The 23,366-nt window shown below is 34.8% G+C and overlaps 1 protein-coding gene across 5 annotated transcripts in view; it reads right to left on the bottom strand.

Annotated features, from left to right (window-relative positions):
* PUS7L (pseudouridine synthase 7 like) overlaps nucleotides 1-23,360 on the bottom strand; it is a 64,023-nt gene extending 40,663 nt beyond the window's left edge. The window contains exons 1-9 of one of the 5 annotated variants that reach the window (XM_028533172.2): nucleotides 22,945-23,307; nucleotides 21,036-21,961; nucleotides 17,123-17,282; nucleotides 15,089-15,281; nucleotides 10,978-11,076; nucleotides 10,029-10,110; nucleotides 7,995-8,275; nucleotides 4,791-4,844; nucleotides 622-3,852 (exon numbers count right to left, since the gene is read on the bottom strand). In XM_028533172.2, coding sequence (XP_028388973.1) covers nucleotides 3,526-3,852; nucleotides 4,791-4,844; nucleotides 7,995-8,275; nucleotides 10,029-10,110; nucleotides 10,978-11,076; nucleotides 15,089-15,281; nucleotides 17,123-17,282; nucleotides 21,036-21,945 — 2,106 coding nt within the window. In that variant the 5' untranslated portion in view covers nucleotides 21,946-21,961; nucleotides 22,945-23,307 and the 3' untranslated portion in view covers nucleotides 622-3,525. Of the gene's footprint in view, nucleotides 1-621; nucleotides 3,853-4,790; nucleotides 4,845-7,994; nucleotides 8,276-10,028; nucleotides 10,111-10,977; nucleotides 11,077-15,088; nucleotides 15,282-17,122; nucleotides 17,283-21,035; nucleotides 21,962-22,944; nucleotides 23,308-23,341 lie in introns of those variants that run through there. The other 4 variants (XM_036019155.1, XM_036019154.1, XM_036019156.1 and 1 more) reach the window with 4 other exon arrangements.
* Nucleotides 23,361-23,366: the final 6 nt, after the last annotated feature.

The following is a 23,366-nucleotide window of genomic DNA, read 5'->3' as shown; positions in this document are numbered from 1 at the left end:
AATACTGTCCTGGACTAAAAAATGGTTAGTAACATTACTTCAAACACAGGCTCACCACAACAGAGAAGTGCAGTGAGTGGGTGAGTAAAGTCAGGTACTGATGCAGTGGTAGAGCCCCTCGCTGAGTTCAGGTACTCACAGCTATGCCAGGATTTTCCAAACACTCTTGTGCTGCTGCTGTTATACCTACACTAGTATTTCCTTAATACCTTTAAATTGATTCCCTCTTTTTAAAATTAAATTTATTTTTAAAGTTCTATTGAGATACAATTCACATACTATACAATCACCTGAAAAATTACATTTATTTTTTAAAAGAACATCATATAAATGGAAAACTTATATGGATTATTTGCCATAAATAAAAAAAAAGATTACTGGAAAAATAAATTAAGGAAAACAAAGCAATCTTTATAAATTCTCATTAGATATTGTCACCTGTTAGTATTCCTGAGCCTGAGACCTGAGCTGTCTCTGTTCAAAAGGTAAATCAGCAAGTTTTAGTGATAAAATATATGAAAACTAGTATCTATCAGCTTTTTCTTTGCCTTAAACAGAATGATTGGTTAAAGGACTGAAAGAGAATTGAAAAAGAAGTAACTTTCTCACTGTTTTTTTCCCCCCAATAATGTCAAACAATGTGCCAGGTAAAATTTCAAGTAACTTCTTATTACCTACAATGATTTTGCCTGTGATTACGATACAAGTCTCAGAATATTCTGAAAACTACACCAAAATGACTTGGGAATTTCCTGAAGGATCGATCCATCTCTTTTATTTTATTTTGGTTTCAGAATCTCAAAAGGAATCTTATTTCTCTCTGCTCCAACATACCTATTATTAAATGGCAAGTAATATTAAGTTGGTAGGAATGGGTGATTAACCAACAAACATACTTTCAGAAGGTAAATGTTAGACAGATGAAACAGTGCCTATTTGGGAAGCATAATCAAGTTCAACCACATACTATCTTTTGGACCTTGAATAGGTTAGTAAAGGATTCAGTATTTTCTCATCTGCAAAAACAGGAAAACACTATCTACCTATCTAAAGGGTGGGTATATGAATTAAAATGAGAGATATGCCTAACACAACAGACACTCAATAAATGATACTTAGACCAAAGTTATATATGACTGTCAGCTTATTACAACTCACAACAATTCAAGTGCTTTTTATCTTAATAAAAGTATTTCCATTTGTTTTACCTTCATAATCCTGAGGTACAGTAGCTCAGTTTCAAATGCAACTTTGGAAATTAAAACCTATCCAAAGAATATCGTCCTGAAAGCCTGAAATGCCCCAGTAAAACTGCAAAAACCTGATCATTTGGTCCAAAGTATCTGAAAGTCCTTAAAATGAAAAAAACAATGAACATGGCAAGTGTTATTGGTATATAAAATAATTCTCTACATTATCTGATCACATTTTATGATGGCTTCAAACAAGTTTAGTGATTCTTTATACATGGTCAAAGTAATAAAGATATCTAAAATTATAGTGCCATCTACAGGCAAAGAAAATAATATCAATAAAAGCACATTTTAATGCTTTCACATTTTCTAATTGCTTAAAAGAAAACTGGGATTTAATAATTTACACAATCCAATTTCTGATTATATTTACAGAATATAATTTACCATATAAAATGAAGTAAATATTTTTCTAAAATGTATGACTTAATATATCATTTGGTTTTCAATAAACATTAAAATAAAGGTAATTTTTCAAACCCATGGAATTACAATATCTACATTTTGTGTCCTAAATTTATTTATTATTAAAATGTGTAATGACAAAAAAGGGACTTTTGGTACTAAAAATATCCAAACGCCCTATCATCTTAACAGATTATCATCCTTTCCTTTTTACTTTCTTTCTTCTTTTCCTTTCCTTTTCCTTCCTTCCCAAACTTGCTTCTGTAGACATATATTTCCTTATGCTGTTATTCCCAAGATGCACTTTTCTAAGCTGCTTTACATATTCAGCAAATCATCACAATCATAAGAGGTAGGAATATTACCATCCTCATATTATGGATGTTGAAACTGAGGCACATAAAACTTAAGAAACTTGTCCAAGACCACATGGCTGTAAGTGGCTGAGTCAAGGTTCAAACTGGGGGAGTCTGTCTCCAGTTATCCATGCTTTTTAATCACTATGCTAAAGTGCCTCTCATTGAAAAAGACACATTCAGTGTACATACAGTGTACATTAATTATGTATGTATAATATACATGTTCTGCTTTCAAGGGGCAATATTTTCTCATACCTAAAACCATCATCATCACTTTCAATAATTAGCACATTTGCCATCAAGTTGATACATGTCATTTTACTTTTGTTATCTAATGCTGGGCTTTCAAACTAGTTCTAATTTCTTTTATTACATATAAAAATGCTGCAATAAGCAAATTTCGCATTGTGTATGGCTCTTTTCCTTCTTTTGAATTTTATTTCCTTATGCTGATACTCTTGAAATACTTTGACTTACTTGAAGTATATAAATGTGCCACATTACTAATATATAATGTATACTGCTTTTAAAGTTTCATTATATAATATTACCAGTAACAAAAGAATGCTCGGTTCATTCCATTTCCCCTCAAATTTAAATAACATAAAGTGGTTAAGGATGATTTATGATGTGAAATAGTTAAACCAACAAATACATGTATTTAAATTTTTAAATGGGCCAAATGTTTTCTTCCTCTAGCAACATAAAAGGTAGAGAGAATCCTATTATTTGTTGCTTATAAGATGGGTGATATGTTGGTTCTTTAAGTGAGCCTCAAAAACAATCAATAACATACTCAAAGTCACTACTAAGTGTCAGAGCTGAAGTATGAGCCCAGATCTGCCTGACTCTGAAATCTGCGTTTTAAATAATGGGGAGTAAAAAAAAAATGTTGAGGATCAATATATGACAAGATAAACAGATTGAATAAAAATTTTTATTTTGATCTTCATCGAAGATTATTTCTCTCATAAAGGGGTAAACTACCCTGAGGTAGCTATCACAAATAGGGGGATTACATTTTCCTGATGTATTTTTCTTATCAATTTCAAAAATAGGAAAGAATGAAAGTCATAATTAACAAATGCTTCATCTATCTTTATCTCTAACTATATGCTTTCATTACAATTCAATTTCATTTATATTCTAAGCAAGGAGCTAAAGGATATAAACATTACTCCAAAAACTTTTTTTCTTAAATGTTATCTTGCAATATTATACGCTCCTCATAGTCCAGAAAGACTGTAACTTTTATAACACAGAAGAAGGGTCACTGAAATGTTAGATAATAGAAAAAAAACCCCACAGGCTTGGAGTCCTAAACTCAGACACTCACTTACTAGTTACATGTCTTCCAGAATATTAGCATCAAAATTCTACTTCATTAGGATACCATGTAACTAAAGGAGATAATTATAAAGCTCCTAGTACATGGCAGATGTGAAAAAACTTTTAGCCCCCTTTCCTTTAAAGAGCAACATATATATGTTATATCAAGAATAAAGGTTTTAAAAGTCATGCTTCATTATTTCCCTCAGGCAAATTGTGGCATAACAAGAAGCGTCAAGATCAAAAGAAATCAGAAGAGATAATGTTGCTTCATTGATATGGGAACCTTCTGCTTTGACATCAGTATCGTGTTCTTCTCTTAGCTGGTATGAGATATTATGGGGTTGTTTCAAAATCTTTCTGTAGCATCCTGGAACATTCAGTTTCAGAGTAGGTACTTTAAACCTACATGTCTGTAGTCCATCTCTGCTAAGCACTTCCTGGTACCACAGGCCTACTTTGTTCTTTGGGTACTGAACATTGTATCCGAGCACTGGCAGAACCACCTGTGTGTGGGAGGGGAAAAAAAAGATACATGACACAGCCTTCAGAACAACATATGATCATATTTTAAATTTACTTTTATGACTGGGACCTAGACCTATAAAAAGTCTCAGAATATAAACAGACAATCAGCCTGAAACATGCTAAGAAAAGAGCTAACTAAAATTAAGACTCAATAACCAATGTAACCATCAAGTCAGATATTATTAGACAAACTACTGCTAAGGTACACGAATGGAATAAGAAGTGAAGGTACATTTAATTAGCCAACAAAGACTTAATCTCTATGCAGTCATATAATCCTAAAAGCATATTCTTTCTATAACCCAAAGAATAACCCTTACTGCTCAATCACATAACTGGTATTTTGGTGGACAATTTTATATTCTTACTTATTTAAAAACATGAAAGCAAACAAGAGAAAGTAAAAGTAATTTTTATTTTCTCAGCTGCTTATGAGTAAATACTACATTTGGTGGGTTTTCTTCCTTTGCTGATAACTTCCAGACATTCTTCTTGAAGAGTACCAAAGGGTAGTTGAAAAAGAAGGTAAAAAACTGAAATCCACACAATATTAATGAGTTTCATATTCATTATGCTAGTTGAAAGAAGCTGGACACAAAAGACCACATACCATATAATTCCACTTATATGACATTTTTTCAAAGGTAAAACCTCAGGGATGGAAAGCAGATGAGTTGTTGCCAGGGGTTGGGGGTTGACTACAAAGGGGCCCAAGGAAATTCTTAGAAGAAACGAAATATTCTTTATCTTGATTTTTGTGATGGTCATATGGTTATACACATTCATGAAAACTCATATAAATGTAAACTAAGAGGAGTGGTAAAAAAAGTGGGGGAGGAGGACTAGTCACATTTTGTCTTTTGGGGACGTCTACATTTAGATCTAAGAGATACTAATAATCTTTAAGCAAAATTACCTGACGTATTGCATATGTATTAGATGATTCCTCTTCTTCAGTTACTAGATGAACCTTTTTAAAAAAAAAAAAACATGATGGAATATCATGGGTGATTCTCAAATGTTCCAAATTCCTTCAATTTTCCCTAATGTTGTTATGTATAATTTGATTCCTTTGCTGAATATATATATACCCAAACAAGATCTTTTCACAATTTGTTTCTGGAGGAGCAGACTATATAAAAATTTAGAATGAGTCTTCATGCTTTAACACCTGATAACTGAAGCTGGAACACAGATAATGGTTAGCAGCTTAACACTTTAAGGCGACACTTTCACCTCTCTCACCAGCAACCTTTTTCCAAATTACAAAGTTGTTCTTTATTAGGCTGAATCAAAAATCTGCTTCTATGAAACCACTCCCTCCTCTGTCCCCAACAAATATCATACTCTATGGGAATGCTCCATGAGAAGTGGTATTTCTCAAAGTGTGCTTCATAGAATACTTACAGGTATCACATGTAGGAGGCATGTGCTATACATGTTTGCTGTGCATAAAGCGCACCCACGTTTTTGTGTGCATTATACACAGGATTATTGTACCCATGGTATGCAATCATTATGCCCATGTATAATGCACATCCCTATTTTCCCTCAAAAATTTGTGCAACAAAGTGTGCATTATACAAGGCAAAATACAGTATTAAGTTTGAGAAACATTGCTATGGGACATCACAGCATAATTCTGGCTTCTGTTGCACATGAGAGCTCAAGTACGAAGGCAGCTGCCATCAGTCCACAAGGACTGACGGCACCCCCACCTCCCTAAAGCACCCATCATGTAATACAGTGTCTAGATCTCTTCCGAATCTGCTTGCTTTCCCCTCAATTCTCTACTTTTATCAATAAAGTCCCTCTTTTTCTGGGTGTGTTTTTCACTCAAGTTTACTTATTTATAGGTAAATAACCTGTTTTAACTGTTCCACTCAGAAACGGATATAAAACTCCAGGTGTGATCTGACCAAGACACTTGTATGTGGGACTATGATCTCTCTTGCATCACTTCCAGCTTTTTGTCTTTCACAAACTCCTAAGTGTACCTACCACACTGTAATTTATTTATGAAAATACTGAACAAACAGAGTCAAGTACAAAAGACCATGTTTTGCCTTATGACAACTCTCTCCAGGTTAATATCAATCAACAAATATGCTTTTGTTGTATAGATGCTTCTCAAATATGAATTCACCTTTCTAATGCAATGGTTTAATACATTTCTCTGTCTTCCTCACAAAAAAAATTATCAGAGAATCTACCAAATGCCTTGAAATAAAGATATACCTATTAGCCTAGTAATCCTACTGAAATAAGGGAATTAGATTAGATTCCTGCCATTTTTAATTATAAATGTACATTATATGCCCTATATACCATTTATTAAAAATCTTATTCTATCTTCTCCCTTTTCATAATTTAAGGGAGAAAAGAAGTCCTGCGTATTCTTTTCTCATTGCTAATTAATAAAGCAAAAATGATTGGTCTTAAAACATATAAAAACACTTTTTACTAATAAAAGGAAACTGTAAGATATGAACATTCTCTTTTCTCCTATAGCTCCCAAAAGAAAGCTGATGTGATTTTAGTCACAAAACTCCTTGCAAATGTTATGTTGAATACAGACATTTATAAGGTACATATATTCGAGAGATTATTGCTGTATCTTGTGAAAGTGCCCTTTAACTTCTGCAAATCTGAATTATAAATGGCTGACTTACTAAATAATATATTGCCAAGGTAATATTTAAATGGACATGTTCTGGAAGATGTTAAAAAAACTTAGAATTTTTTATTATTTCTCAAAAGAGGATCACTGACATTTCTCTTCTTCCATTCACACGAAGTAAAATAAGACCTACGATGCTGCCAGATTTCTTTCTACACAGTTTCAGAATCTGTGCCTCAGCTAAATAACCATTCTTAGTAATTTATACTCCTAGTAATTACTTTCTTATCTAAATATTCAAAGGCTATCCATTTAATGAAACAGTAAAGCAGACCTCTGTTGTTCTGACTTCTCAGCCTTTGCTACCTCTCTTCTGATAGTGCATTTTCCAGGGAGCCCCCCTCCCAGGTCTCAAATGCAGTTTGGGTGGGATGGTTCCAGAAAGACCTGGAAACACAGTCTTAAGAATCACATACTCCAGTCCACAGTGATTAGCTTGGGGACATGTGACCTAAGCCAAGCCATTCCTAGCCACTGAGACTCAATTCCACGGCTTTTGTTGAAACTGTTGAGAAAGCCCTCTTTTCTGGAGGAGTTGTGAAAAATAAGCCTAGAATTGTTAATAACCATCTTGCCACCAAAGGAATGAGCCAGACTGAGAATGGATCTAACACAGAAAAACAGAGCTGAAAGATGAAGAAAGTGAGGAATAATGTAGGACACTGAATAACACCCTGGGTACAGTGGGGCCTGAACCAATTACGGACTTTCAGTTATGAGGGCCAATAAACTCCTGTCTGCTTCTCCCTAAGTTAGTTTGAGATAGGATCCCATTACTTGAAATGAACATAAATGTCTCCAAGACACTGTTAAGAAGAAAAAAGCAAGTTGTGAAATTGCACTTATAAATAAAAGAAATAGACATTACATGCTCTATATACCATTATAAAAACCTTCCTGTATTTTTTTTCATATTTTAAGCTTTAAACCTCTAAGCCCTCCCTTTTCTTTTTTTTTTTTTTTTTGGTGTTAACTAATAGAATACAAATCTTCTTTTCTGTGGATATTTATGTGAAAGCATAGAAAAGGATCTAGAAGGCAACAGGCCAAAACACAGAGGCTGAGGTTCTGGAGGCAAGGGAGGGAATTACAGCAGAGTGGTGGCAGGAATGGCAGCTTCATCTGTAATGTTTCAGTTTTTATTTTTAAGGAAACTGGTGTGGGCATTACTTGTGTAATTTTTTAAAAGAATGTGCTCTTCAAAGGAAGGTTTACTATCTTTGTACCTTTCACCTCATACCACTATTTTATTTTTCCATTTATTGACATGTATTAAACCTCATCTGACAGCACAGTGGAAGCAGGAGATGAGCAAATATAAGTTAAAAAGAAATAAAATCCATGCTTATTTTTAAATTATTTCTAAAATAAGGGCTTCTGAAAATTAGTGTTCCTGCTGTGGTAACTACTCTTGGGAAACACTGATGAAGTGATACTTACTTTACTACTTGAGAGATGCTCATCATCACCATCTTCATCCAAACAGACCAAATCACCCTCCACCACTCTTGATCCATAGGTTGCAAGTCTGTAAGATGCTGCCTCATTCCAAACTTTGCTACTATATGCATGAATGTAGAAAATGCGCATAGAATGGGGAAAAGAGAACCATGCCTGAATACAACCCTCCTCGGTCATGCCAAAGCGATGCAACGACTCCAACAACGCTCTCTCTCGAACTTTAAATTCGGGCATCAGTGAAAGCGTGCCTTTAGCATCTTCTGCAATAAAGAGAAAATCAGTTAGTCAACCAAGTTTTATTTAAAGACCAGTTATAAAGCCCTTTATTATGCTCTCTAAATGAGAGTCAATGAACTGTGCTATCTTCTACGCCTGAATATGAAGATATTCAGTGCCAACTAAAAACCTAGCTACACTTGAATTTTTTTATTCTCACCCTAGGACTTTTTTTTTTAAGAAGTGGGGCTGGGGGAGAGAGAAATATCAATGGGAGAGAGAAGCATAGATTTGTTGCCTCCTGTACATCCCTGGACCAGGGATCGAACCCGTAATCTTTCAGTTATGGGAGAATGCTCCAGTCAGGGCAAGGTTTTTTGTTTTTGTTTTTAATAATCATTAATCATATGATCCATTCACTTACCCTGCTTTAAAAACAAAATAAAAAAGCATATTAGTAATTCCTACTTTAGAATGAAGATGAACTAATTTACAGAGAAGTTCAAAAAAGGGCATTAAATAGCCCTCTGAGCCTAGAGATTTTAAAAGAGTTACTATGAACATTCACAAAGAATTTTATGAATAAGAAAGGGTTGATATCTGTATCCCTCCAGTATACTAGTAGGTCTTGCTGGTGGGATGCTCCTTAAAATTAGGGACTCTACTGTAAAAATGCTGATTCAGGTAGGGCCTTGGAATGGGCATTTTAATAACTGTATCAGGTTTCTTATGAACATTAAAGTTTAAAAATCACTGTCATAAGGAAATTATCTTCTCGGGACTCTGTAAGAGAGACAAACAAGTAAGTCATTTTGAATTTTCTTTAACATTACTTAGATTACCTATCACAATTTGAATGCTCATACTATTTATAGATTGTGTTGTAGCATAAAAATATTTCTCTCCTATGAATAACTACATATATATAATATGGAAATAATTTAAAATAATGGATATTTTTGAAAACTGATGTCTTTTTCAAAGTGAATTCAGTATGCACATATTTGACCACATATTTTGCATGTGGACCACATATTTGAATGAATCTAACATACTATGGATGCTGTTATTATTATTTAAATACGAGTAATATTTATTCAGTATTTACTATGTGCCAGGCACTATTTTAAGAGCATTACATCTGTTACCTTATTTAAATCTCTTAACAGCCTTTTGGATACCATTATTAGCTTCAGTTTACAGATGAAGAGACTAAAACAATGCGTCCAAATCATTTGCACAAGCCCATATAGTTGGGAAGTACTAAAGCTGAGAGTTACATCCACTCATGACCAGTTTTCTTCAGCGTTTCCTATTAAGCATGCTGCATATATTGCATCATATTGAGCTAGAGTGTTTAAAATCAGCAGTCAGGGCTGAATGGTAACTAGACCAAAACAATGCACAAAGTATCAGATATAACAAATGTTCTTTTATTTAGTTTATTTTTTTCCTCTCCTTGCATTGTAGTGAATTATACTTCTATCCGTACCCCTTTAGAACTGGGAACTCCTACCTCCTCAGAGGATTCAGACCAAGAAAAACTAAGCTGTCATCTCTCCCCACACCCTCCCCTCGAGCAAGATTTAGAACAGATAAAAGTCCTTAAGATTGAGCCAAAAATGGAGCACCTAGGGTATACTCCATTGTGTATGCTCCTAGGGCATGTAATAAAATGATTAAACATACAATATATTACAATCTATTTCTTATCCATATTTATGTTGCAATGAATGCCCTCCTGCTGATATTATGTACCTTCATAGCTATGTATGGAGTCAAGAAACTTTTAAATACCAGTTTGAAGAAAATATTTCTTTGCTCTATTCACAGGATCATCCAGATCTTCCGGTGTAAGAAATAATTTTACAGCCTTCACCTTTAAAAATCAAGCAAGCAAACATATGTTAAATAAAAAGTACAAATTACTTACGTTTTAAAAATGCATTCTAAAGGAATAGGCATTTAACAAATGATATTTGATGCTGCAATGTTACTTTTAAGCTTCCAAAAACTGAACAATAAATGTTACATTTGGAAGTAAACTTCTGTACAGAGCAATCTTATATATAGGTTTAAAATATCACAGACAAGAAAAAGTGCTCTCCCACACACTCCACAGTTCTTCTTCAGTCATTCTGTACTTCTACCACAAAGGTATTATTACAAGTGTGAAGTGATGACTTGACCAACATACACAACAACAACAGGGAAGGAAACAAGGGTAAGGAAATGGCAAGCCACCAATTTCACTCATGTTCTCAAGTCTCAGAATTCTTTGGTCTTAAAAATAATTGCCAATATCTTTTTTAAAATTGTCAACTTTTTATGTATATATTTTAAGATTTTATTTATTTTTAGAGAGAAGGGAAGAGAGGGAGGGAGAAAGAGAGGGAGAGAAACATCAATGTATGAGGGAAACATTAATCAGTTGCCTCTCGCATGCAACTGATTTGTAGGGTATGAGTCCTCTCAACCCTCTATTCAGTTCACTAAGAATTTGGTGAGTGTTGGTCAATTCTCTGTTAAGTCTCAACAGTACTGGATATTGCATACAGCATGCTTTCTTATAAATGTGATACCAAGAATATAGTAGCCGATGGATATATGTTCAATGATGTAGTACATGGTGCATGCATGTGTGGTATACATGTGTATAAATGCTGGGTTAAGAAAGCAAGGAATTGGCTTATATATAAGTACAATTGAGAAAACAGGAAAGATCTTATTTTTAAAAAATACATACCACTTGATTCTTCAGCAAAGCCAATCCAATTTGATCTGTGCGAACTTTCTTTCCCATCCCAAATCTCTGCGGTCCATAGTAATTCACAAACCCTTTATTCTATGAATAGCAAAAGAAATAATAATTGAAAGTATATTGTTATGGACTATATGCCTATGTCCCCTCAAAGTTCCTATGTTGACATCCTACCCCCCAGTGTGACGGTGGGGATTTGGGGAGACAGTTAATTATGTCATGAGCACAGAGCCCTCATGAGTAGGATTAATGCCATTGAAAGAAAAGACCGTGGAGCTGGGTTCCTCTTCTTTCTGCCGTGTGAGAATACAATGAGAAAACCATGATGGCAGCCTGATCTCAGGTCCCCAGCCTCCAGAGCTATGAGAAATAATTTTCTGTTGTTTAAAAGTCACCCCGTTCATGGGTCTTTGTTATTGCCCTGAACTGAGACAAATAAATACAATTATTGCCTTAGAATACGTAATCTAAGACATCTAAGAATCTAAGAGTCTTCCTCTTCATATTTATTTTAACAAAGGAACCCTATAATCACATTTGGTTCCCACATTTATAGTGTTGATTATGGCCTGAAGCTCTTTCTGACTTAGAGACCCTTCTGCTGTCTGACATGCTTGGAATTTATTTTCAAACCCAGCAAGTCCTGGCTCCTTTATACATAGAGTTCAATTTTCAGTTATTTCAGTTTCTGAAAGCCTGGGCCAAGACAAGGGCATGGCATCACTTCAGCAAGATCAGTAAATTGTAGTTCACTACTGTGTCCGCTTAAAAACATGAAGCAGTAGTTAAATATGTTCTCACGAAGAAAACACTGAGACCACATGGTTTCTTGAAAGACAGGAATCTTCCACACTCACTTTATTTATTCATTCAATAATCATTATTGAGCACCAACTCCAGGACTGTTAAATAAAAGATGCTAAGATAATTTGTTATCAGCATGGTACAAAGGCACCATTACCTTATGCTATTCACAAAAAATAACTGCAGATAAAATAAGTACTCCCTGTATTAAATCTCATAGTTAGTATTTTAATTTTTCAAATTTGAAAAAGATTAACTTCAAATAATATACTAGAACAGACAAAAGAATTTTAATTACCCCTTCTAATTACTCAGGTTGCAAATAACAAGGTTTATAGCAATCAGCAACATAACCTTCTAAAGCAAAACTTCCAAGACTTCTTCAGGGTTTCTTAAATGCCTTCCCTTATCAGGAGAACTGAAGGGAAGTTCGCTAGCCCTAAGATCATTCCAAATGGGGATTTTAGAATGAGCGGTAGTATATCCATAACTACCAAATGAAAGACAGGCAATAAATGGTATCAGAATTCAGAGAAACCCCTTCTTCTAGTGTTCTGAGCACCCAATTTCAATGTGGCGAGGGGGGTTCCCACTCAACAAGCAACTCTCTGACATGAGCTATGTGTCCTACAGTTCAATTCCATTCTGACCCTATCTACCCAGAGATAGCACCAGATTCTACAGATTAAGCACTGCCTCACCCCCACCACCTTCAGACACCAGGTCAGTCACAACCCCAGGCTGCACATGTGCTTCTGATGACCTGCTACAGACTGATGGTCACAATGAACACTCTTGGACTTCAGACACAGGCTGAAGGTTCAGGTTGTTACCTGTATTTCTGACCAACTTGCCTTAAAGTAGGGGATCCCCAGACCCCCTCCTTGGGTTCGATTAATTTGCTAGAGAGGCCTGAAGAACTCCGAGAAACAATTTACCCACCACATCATCTATTTATTATAAACTCAGAGCTATGTAACTCAGGAACAGCCAGATGAAGACATGCATAGAACAAAGTAAGTGGGAAGGGGTGCAGGGTCACTGTGCCCTCTCCAGGTACACTGACCTCCCTGTATCTCCAACCTGGAATTCACCAACCTGCAAGCTCTCCAAACAAACCTTGTCCTTTGGGGGTTTTATGGAGGTTTTGTTACAGAGGCATAGTTGATTAAATAGTCGGCCACTGGCAATTGATTCAACCTTTAGCCCCTCATCCCTCATCCCTCCTCACTCCTAGTTCAGTGGGTTGTACTAAAAGTTACAACCCTGTAATCACAAGGTTGGCCCCATTGGCAACCAGTCCATATACTCAGATGCTTTCCAAAAAGTCTCCTAATTATAACAAAAGACAACTCTATCACTTTCAACACTTAAGAAGTTCCCAGTGTTTGAGGAGCTGTGAACCAAGAACTGTAGATGAAGACCAAATATATGAAAATATATTTTGGACATATTATAACCAAATATATATTTCTTATAAATCATAATATTGCATCCCCTCTTTTTTGTAAGAAATATTTTAATAACAGTTTTCAGGGGAAATAAATAACTTTAAGTAGATTTAGAAAAAAGGGAAAAAACCTTACATAGAGTGTATAATCAGAGAACTCATATATATATATATATATATATATATACACACACACATATATTTGAAAGTGCTGGATTTAAAAGCTTTTTTTTAAATTGAAGAATTTTTTAAAAATATTTTATTTATTTATTTTTAGAAAGGGAAGGGAGGGAGATAGAGAGAGAGAGAGAAATATCAATGTGTGGTTGCTGGGGTTCGTGGCCTGCAACCCAGGCATGTACCCTGGCTGGGAATCGAACCTGTGACACTTTGGTTCGCAGCCCGAGCTCAATCCACTGAGCTACGCCAGCCAGGGCTGGATTTAAAATCTTTAATTAGAAGGTATTTTCCTGACTATATGGCAAAATATTAGTTAAAAAACAGTTTTTATTTGTTTTCCTGGAGGGGAGGCATAAAATAATATAAAAAGTCTTTGTGGTTAGAAACTTAGATCAGTGTTTCTCAATGTTGGCTACAGAGTAGAATCACTGAGGGAGCTTTTTAAAAATACTAATGCCCCAATGCATCCCCCCCCCGTGTTCTCATTTAATTGGTTTGGGAGTAGAGATTGACTGCTGAGAACTTTCAAAGCCCCACAGGTTGAGAATTACTGGTCTGAATCAGGAGTTGGCAAACTACTAACAAGTCAAATCTGGGCTAACACCTGTTTTTTGTAAATAAAGTTTTATTGGAATATGACCATGTTCATTCATTTATGTACTGCCTGTGGCTTCTTCAACATAATAGCAGTACAGTATTTGCAACAGAGACCATATGCCTACAAAGCCAAAAATATTTATTATCTGGCCCTTTATAGAAAAAAAATACCTGATCCATAGTCTAGCTGGTCAGACTGAAAGTTATGGTTGTATATGTATATTTAAATGCCTAGCAAATGTCATTCAAAGTTATTTATCTTATGTTAAGTAATTTTTACTGTAAAACATAATACAATGTATATGATTTGTCATTTGTATATATTAAAACAAAACTCAAATTCAGATTGAAAAGAAAAAATATGTATAATTCTAAAAATTTACCAAATTATCAATGATTTCTGGAAAGAATCACTCAATAAAGTTTAAAAAAATGAATCCATTTCCCTAAAAGATCACTCTATATGCAGATGCTAAAAAAAATTCTTCTTATACAGATTATTTTCCCCCCATCTCTGGAAGACTCTATACATTTCATTTTTTTAATTACATTAAAGTTGTAGGGAATTTTTCAATACCAAAGTGTACTAAAAAGGAAATTTAAAAATAAGTCAAATGGCCCAACTTATCATTTTAAAAAATAATTATACATGCAAATAAAAAGAAAAGGTAAAAAGAAAAAGTTTCCCTTCTTGCCTCAGTGTACTGTATTCTGCCATGTATAATGCACACCCACATTTTTGGCCCAAACTTTCAGGAAAAAAACCTTTCATTTTAATTTTTTAATTCAATTATTTATTTGTTTATATTTAGATACTTATTTTTTGTATTATAAATGAATTTTAACATTTATTTTTGAACATATTATAGTACAAGAAATTTTATATAACAAATAATTATAAAACACAAGAACAGATACAAGGTATTTTAGGAACTACCCATGTATAATGAACATCCCTCAAAAATTTCGGCAAAAAGTGTGCATTATATACAGCAAAATACGAAATAGAGGGACTGTAGCTTATAAAAATTTTCCCGTAATACTCTTAAAATTGAGTTTTCTTACCTTAACACTTTCTATTGCTTCCAAAATTCTCTCTCTTAGGTTTACAGAATCATTTATTTGGTTTTTCAAATTTCTGATGACAATATCAAAGTGGTTTCCTTTGAGCTGACCTAGTCTAAGGGAATCATCTACAGACCGAATATTAAACACACTCATTCTTTTCTTTTCAATTTCTTTTTCTATATTTTTCAACCTGTAAATGATAAATCATATAGAATCAGTTAAATCTTATATTCCAAAAATTATTTTAAGTTTTAAATGACAGTTGCCAGGTAATCACACATCACAACACTAAAACAAAAAAAAAATTTGAATCTTCCAAAATTAATGTTATTTCAACAAACGTGCATAGAACCCGATATTATAAGATTATATGAACCAGTTATTTTAAGAACTGGAACATATATTCCTAATGTCATCACTCAGTCTTTGTAGGCCTTTTGACTTGGTAGTTCAAGTGATACAATTTCTTAATTGTTCTTTTGTTCTTCCTATCCTTAAATTTTGTTCCTTTCCTCCTCAGTCTCTCTTTCTGACCATTTGGGTACTGCCCCTCCAAATACATCTTCAGATTTTCAGCATAGGCTAAAATTTACTATTACTTGATGGGCAATTAAAATCCCACACCCACAAGCCAAAGCAAAAAACTCTATCCTAGGAACCAATAAAATTTGTCTTTCGTAGTTAAAAACTAGTTTTTAACATCTAAATATCTTTTAACACCTAAAGTCCTTCTCCTTACCTATACTGCGCTTTTGACGATAACGACAAAAATCATATACTTTTTTTGGTCCCTCATATTAGAGCTTAGAAGCTTTTACCTTCAAATAGTGGATAGTTAAACATCTTATGACTAAGGATAAATGTCAATATTACATTAAATTAGCCCTGGCTGGTGTGGCTCAGTGGATTGATTGCTGACCTGTGAACCAAAAGGGTCACTGGTTCAATTCCCAGTCAGGGCACAGGCCTGGGTTGCAGGTTGGGTCCCCAGTGGGAAGCGTGTGAGAGGCAACCGCACATCGATGTTTCTCTCCCTTTCTTTCTCCTTCCCTTCCCCTCTCTCTAAAAATAAATAACCAAAGCCTTTAAAAATATTACATCAAATTGGGCTCAATTTTGAGCCAATGATTCAACTTTTTGAAAAGTATCTATAGGGCACAGGTCTCAGTGCAATAACATTAATCGCAGTATTATTTACAGTGAAATGCTGAAACAAATTTCTATACCCAGAACTAGAGGAGATGTTAAACAAATTAGCCTAAAGAATGGAAATAACTTTGAAGTATTTCATGACATAAACTTTCTTAAAATAATCTTGTTTTACTTTTATAAGTAAAATATAAGGTGCATATACAATATGATTTTCACATATATAAAAAAAGTCTTTGTACAATGTGTATTTGCAGTATAGTCTCTAAAAAATTATGGAAGGATGTGCATCAAAATGTTATTGTGGATCTTTCTGAGTAGTGGAATTATTAGTGACTTTAAATTCTTTTTTACACAGTACTTTTTTCTATTTTCTAAATCTACAATAAATATGTATTTCTTTTACAATTACAAAAAAATACTTTTGAAAACTGATTGAGCTGAAGGGAGGCTAAAGTTGAATACTTTACTCTCTATTTAACAAAGATTTATTTTAAATATAAGGAAGCATAAAAATAAAAGTATAAAAGCATTATAGTAATTAGAAAAAAGATTTGTAAGACACTGTCCTGAATATAAATGCCTATCTGAATATAAAATAGGATGTTTAGAAACAACTTTAATCATTTAAAATCAGCCACTTCTCAAAGTTTCTATGCGAAACCCACCTATATTTGCAATGTAAACTTAAGACAGTATTAAATTGCATAGAAGATAATTATATTATCAACACGGAATGTGCTGCTCGGTTAGCCTGTACTCAATAAATTAATATTAGTGAGGTTAATATGCTTTAAGTATTATTCTAAGCTTAATTTTATCTTTTCTTATCTGATGTAAGAAGAAAGAAAAGTTGTGTCTTATCAAGTAATGTCTTATTACCTCTCTGGAGTCACTTTCCTGACGACCATTGCTTGATAGGTGATGGCTTTCTTGTCTTTAAGGCCTGCATAACTAAAATCCGAAGGAATCACACCAAGTTTGACAGCTAAAAAACCAACTGCTTCAAACATTTCTAGATTCTCTTTTTGCAGGGTGAAGGCTGAAACAAAAATTATCCTGGGTTACAAAAAAAAAGCAGCTACCATACATCAAGTATATTCTTAGCAGACTAACAGATTAATATAATGACTCAAACTACTAATTTAAATAAGGAGTATTTTTTAATCAAAATACAAAATCATAGATTCCAGCTGTCATTTTAAAAATGTTAATTGGCTCATTAAAAGCCAATTAACATTGGGTTTTAGAGGAAAAAACCCAAATTCCTTAATTTGACCTTCATATCAGGTCCAATCTACCTTTTCAGTCCCACATATGCCATTTCAGTCATATATCCTATAACCTTGACACAGGGAATTTCTCGTAATCCCTGGATGGACTAGAGACTTCCAGTTTTGCACTTTTGCACATTTGAGTCTCTGTCTAAAATATGTGTCCCTTTCATTTTATTTGCCATACTTCTACTAGTTCTTCATAATCCAACACCACCAGCAGTCTTCCCTCAAATTCTTTCTAGGTTCCCAAGGCTGAATGCTCCCAAAGCAAGGATCATGTTTGTTTTATTGACTGCTATACACTCAGCTTAACACATAGTAACTATTCAAATATTTGTTGAATCAATGAGTAAATGAAGCCCACAAGGAACTGATTGCTTTATCTTGCATGTCTCCACACATTACACTTAACACCCTGTATTACAATTTATCTCTTTGCAGTGTGTCCACCCCACAGACTGAGAGTTCCAGGCCAGTAAGCCAGTGAACAAAACATTGCTTGCTTCACGGAAGATGTTTAAAACATCTATTGGATGAGAGGGTGGGAGTGAGACTGTGGAGGTGGGGAGGAGGACCAAGCCCACAAAAACAAAAAGCAAAAATAAACAAACAAACAAAAACAATGCACTGACCTATATAACCTTCCAGAGAGTGACAAAATACCGAAATCCTCAGTTCACCTTATTTACATATCAGATACTTCAAGTACTGCTCTCTCCCCCAAATCATAAAAAGGAAATTCAATTTTCCTTGCAGAATAATTTATATTTTGCTCAATTGTTGTATTTGTCATCAGCAGCTACAAGGGCTTCTCTCTAAGAGTTCTAAGAAAAATAAACATTAAATGTAAATATGATCCAGAAAGCATAAAGATGTAAAGTGTATGTATATATGTACCTATCCATGAATACAGGGTGTGGCAAAAATCAAGGGCATGCAGTATAAACCACAGAAGGATCATGATACAATAGTAGAACTATATGACAGGTTTAAAGCCTTTAATAAAACTCAAAATGAATCCTCAAATGTAGCTGCATACTACTTCACGCCTGCTAAAGCAAAGTTCAACACTCTAAAAAAGAAGACAACAAAATCTATACACTCAACAAGGAACTCACAATGTTTGACCTCAAAAAAACATTACTAGGCATGCAAAGTAGCATGAAAATATGACCCATACCCAAATAAAAGACAGTCAATAAAAATATACCCAGAATTGACAGAAATGGAATTACCACAAATATTTTTAAAGACCTATTAGAAACAGGCCAAAAGATTATAAGAAAACATGAACATATAGGAAATTGAAGACCTAAGAAAAAAACAAATGCAACTTCCAGAGCTGAGAAATACAATATCTAAAATAAAAATTGCATTTGATGCTTAAATCTTTCATAAAACTCCTTCAGAAATGTGTTCTAGGAAAACAGTATGGCACTGGCTCAGTTAAACATAGAATTGCTATTTGATTCAGCAATTCCACTTCTGGGTACACCAAAACAAAACAAAACAAAACAGAAAAAAACTGAAAACATGGACTTGAACACCTATTTTTACAGCCATGTTCATATCATCTAAAAGATGGAAGCAACCCATGTCCATTGGCAGATGAATGGATAAACCAAATGGGACATATAAATGCGATGGATGATTACTCAACCTTAAAAAGAAAAAAAATATTTACTACATGTATAACACAGATGAACTTTGAAGACTGTAAGTGAAACAAGACAATCATAGAAGGACAAATATATGATTCTGTTTACAGGAAAAACCTGAAGTATTCAAATTCATACAGACCGAAGCAGAATGGTGGTTGCCAGTGGCTGAGGTAGAGGGCAATGGAGAGTTATTGTATAATGGGAACAAGGTGCCAATTAGAAAAGATGAAAAAGTTTTGAAGTTAGATGGTGGTGATGGTTGTACAACAATGTGAAAGTACTTAATGCCACTGAATATACATTTAAAAGTGGTTAAAATGGTAAATTATATGTTCTACATATTTTCCAATAGTTTTTAAAAAGCGTTCTATTTTTTTGATAGATCTACTTATTAAGGAATATTTTTTATTATGTGAGCTACTTTTGTTGTTACAAAAGGTTGGCCTAAGCAAAATTTTGGCTAGACCAAGTTTACATCTTTTTCTTTGTTCTTAGACTTGTAGGTATATTGGCATCTTCATACTATCCTTTGGTGAACCATCAACTCCTCCCTTTAACATATCCCCCCAGTTATTCATAGTTTTAATAAAAACTAATGCAGACTAAAAGTAAAAAGTTTCATAATTTTTTGGTTCATTAACTCAAATTGACATTTTTAGAATATTATGGAGTCCTGGCTGGCGTAGCTCAGTGGATTGAGCGCGGGCTACGAACCAAAGTGTCGCAGGTTCGATTCCCAGACGGGGTACATGCCTGGGTTGCAGGCCATGGCCCCCAGCAACTGCACATTGATGTTTCTCTCTCTCTGTCTCCCTCCCTTCCCTCTCTAAAAAAAAAATAAGTAAATAAAGTCTTTAAAAAAGAATATTAAGTAGTATAAAATCCAGTTATAGATGCTTAAATCACTATAAGCAATTCTTTCCTCTACATGTAAAGCTAGTTTTGTTTTTCCTTCTAAATGGATTTATCTATTAACTTTATTGCATGCATCATGTGTCAAGTCCTATACTAGCAGCTTTCATGGAAAGGACAAGTCACATAACCAGACAGACGCCAACATTTGAGTAACTACCAAGGACCAAACATTTTCAGTAATTATTTCCTCTAATCCTTAGTCTATCATTCACTTTACTATTATTACCCCATTTTTAAAGTACAACCAAAAGTTATGAATTGTTAAGTAACTTGCCCATGGTATTATTCTATTTTTTTTTTACTTTACTTTGTAGGAACTAAGTCTTACAGATATTAACAAGTTCATAAATCTTTTTCTGGACTAAAGTCATAATGTAAAATAAAACCCACACAGCTCCAAGGTCAAATTCTGAGAATAGGTCTCTGAAATCTGTTTTAAAAAGTTTTGGTAATTAGATTGCATGCTAACACTTGAGAACCTCTTCTTTAAAAGACTGACAGAGTCAAAGGAAGTAGTTCCCTATAAGTTTTCAGAACAGTGAGTTTCAACTGTTTCAGAATACAAGGTATTCTCTTCACTTTCCCAAGCATAGCAAACATATTCTGCTTATCTCCAAAGAGTTAATTTTAATTAGCTTTCAAAATATGATATCAAGATTTACCTACAGAAATATAAACACAAAATAACTGCTTCGATCTTACATATTTGTAACTGTTAACTATAAGTGTCTGTGTTAACCACACTGTCATCAATAAGATTAATTTTTACAATCAGTGTAATTTGAAAGTCTTTATCATCCATTAAAAAAGACCCATATATTTATTCCATTATCCCTCTGGACAAGTCTGTTCATGTGAATTATTCAGCTTTCACTGATTTTTCACTGGGTCACAATTTTAACTAAGTTTATCAAAGAAAATGGTAATGATTTATTAAATTACCTGTATATATAACTTTTCTTTCCTGGCATTCAAGAGACCTCTTCCTGTGCTTGTGTGCTTTTTCACGAAATCTTACTGTTATCACTGCATTTGGATTACCAGCATTGTAATTAGCTTCAGAAAAAGATTTGGTCTCCACAAGATTTCCAAACTTTTTGTTCACAAAATGGTGTACAGCTTTTCTGTGGTCTTTGCTTGTATCAGGCTTAAAGGTAAATTTAGAATTTTCTTTCTTTGCATCCAAGTATTTAAAAAAGTCAAATGCTTCTTCTTCAGACACCAAGTGACAGAGTTCTTTATACTCAAGATTTGGTTTTACAACAATTTCAGTGTTTTTTCCTACAGTTATTAAAAAGGGAAATTTCTGCCGAACAGCACTATGCAAAATAGCCCTCTGTTTTTTGTCAAGGATTCTGCCTAGAGAGAATTCAGGAGATGGTCCACTTAGCTCACTGTTAGAATTCCATTTCTCTTTTATATCACAGGCAAACTGGTTCAGTAATTCATTAGTTTTTTCATTTAACAAGGAGCCTAACGCATAAACTTTTTCTTCTTCACCTTTGGAGATTCCATCACTGATAGTATCTTCCTTTTCTGAATCAGACTGATGATTTCGGTCATCATCAGAGTACCGGACCAAAGTACTGACTTTCTCGTTGCTTCCCTCTTCAAAGGATAAATTTTGAAAACCTATTTTTGTTTTTTTGGCAAAATTATTTGCCTCAGGTAGTACTTTACTACTCTTGTGAATAGGTTCATCAATGGCTTTATTAACTAACTGTCCCTGTTCATCAATCTCAATAACAACAAAGTCATTTGGTGAACTTTTTATAGTGCCATGAAATCCAACATGGTCAGTAATGAAACACAAAGAACTAAACCTTATTTGAAAATCTGGATCCTCTTCCATTCTTAAATAGCAATGCCTACAAAAGAAACAAAAAGGCAGTCAGTTAGTTACCAGAAAGAGAAGTTGTGGATAACTCCTCCCCCCCAAAAAATGTTTGCAGAGTTTCTCTTCCTCACTTTTGTCCATGACGGCAAGAAACTTGTCTGCTTTACTCACTAACTAGTTCATATTTAGAACACTGTCAAGCGCATAGTAGGCAAGCAATCAATAGTGATTTTTGAATAAATGAAACAACCAGTACAAAATAAGAGCTGTAAGAGTGAAGAGGAAGAAGAGATCACTTCTGCCTAGGATGAATCAGTAAAGGCATAATGCAAGAAGTGGCCTTCTAAGTCCTCAAAATTGTTCAGCAATAGAAATGAGGCCAAGTCATATCATAAGTAATGTACAAACAAAATATGCAACGTGTTAGAGAAAACTGAACAGGCCAGAGATTCAGCAGTAGGAGGAAACGTTCTCTAGGACAGCTCTGGAACACAGAGCTGGATTAGTAGCAAACTATGTAAGACACTTAGTGCCCCATCAAAGACTTAGAATCCATTGACAGGTCAGTGGATGGCCACTGGAGGAAAATGGCACAGTCCAAAAAGCTGTTTTAGTAAGATGACTGACGGCACTGGGCAAGATAAAAGATGAAGAGTTAGAGGAGTTGAAAAACAACGTAATCAAGAGCACGGTTGTGGAACTGGCCTTAAAAAGAATAATATTATACTTTGCCCAGTAAAAGGGAAAAAGATAAGAAGGCATGTTAAGCTAGAACTGGCGGAGAATTTCCAAGAGAATTACAACAAAGCATCTCAGTAAAATAGTGGATCCAAGTTGGAGGAGAGCCGAAGAGCCCATGTGCAGTGTTCCTTAGCAACAGTTATGCTGAAGAGGGTGCAGGGTGGACAGAGGGAGGGTAGTTTGACACGAGGTAGGAGAATTGCTGGTAGAGGGCAGATTCTGGACAGATGTTAAAAACAGAGGAAGGTTGCCCCTTTTCCCTCATGCTCTTACTTCACTAGTCACCAAAGGTCCGCGGAGCTCACTCCTACTTGCTGCTTATTTCACCAGGCCACGGACCTAAAGCCTGCGGCTCCGCGGCCTTCCGGGGCGTCCAAGAGTACCCCCGACACCGCCAGCATCTCCACTTTCTTCTACCTCCCCCACAGCCGCCTGTGCTAAGGCGCAAGGCGCGATAATAGCCCGCGCCCTCTCCTCTTGCGAGTAAAGCGCTGGGGCCCCGATGCCAATCACTGCACTGCCCCCCACACACGCCAGGAAACGCGCCAGAAGCTCGACCCGGTCCACCTCTTGCCCAGGTGAAGGCACTCCTCTGCACAGCGCTGTGCGCATGCCGGAACACCAAATATTTAGCCGCCGACAGAAGGGTATTAAAGGGACAGACTCCTACTTAAAGTAGCGTATCACGCGAGAGC

This window comes from Phyllostomus discolor, chromosome 2 (genome assembly GCF_004126475.2).
Source record: "Phyllostomus discolor isolate MPI-MPIP mPhyDis1 chromosome 2, mPhyDis1.pri.v3, whole genome shotgun sequence".
In the NCBI taxonomy this organism is placed as follows: domain Eukaryota; kingdom Metazoa; phylum Chordata; class Mammalia; order Chiroptera; family Phyllostomidae; genus Phyllostomus; species Phyllostomus discolor.
This window is presented reverse-complemented; position numbering and strand designations above follow the sequence as displayed.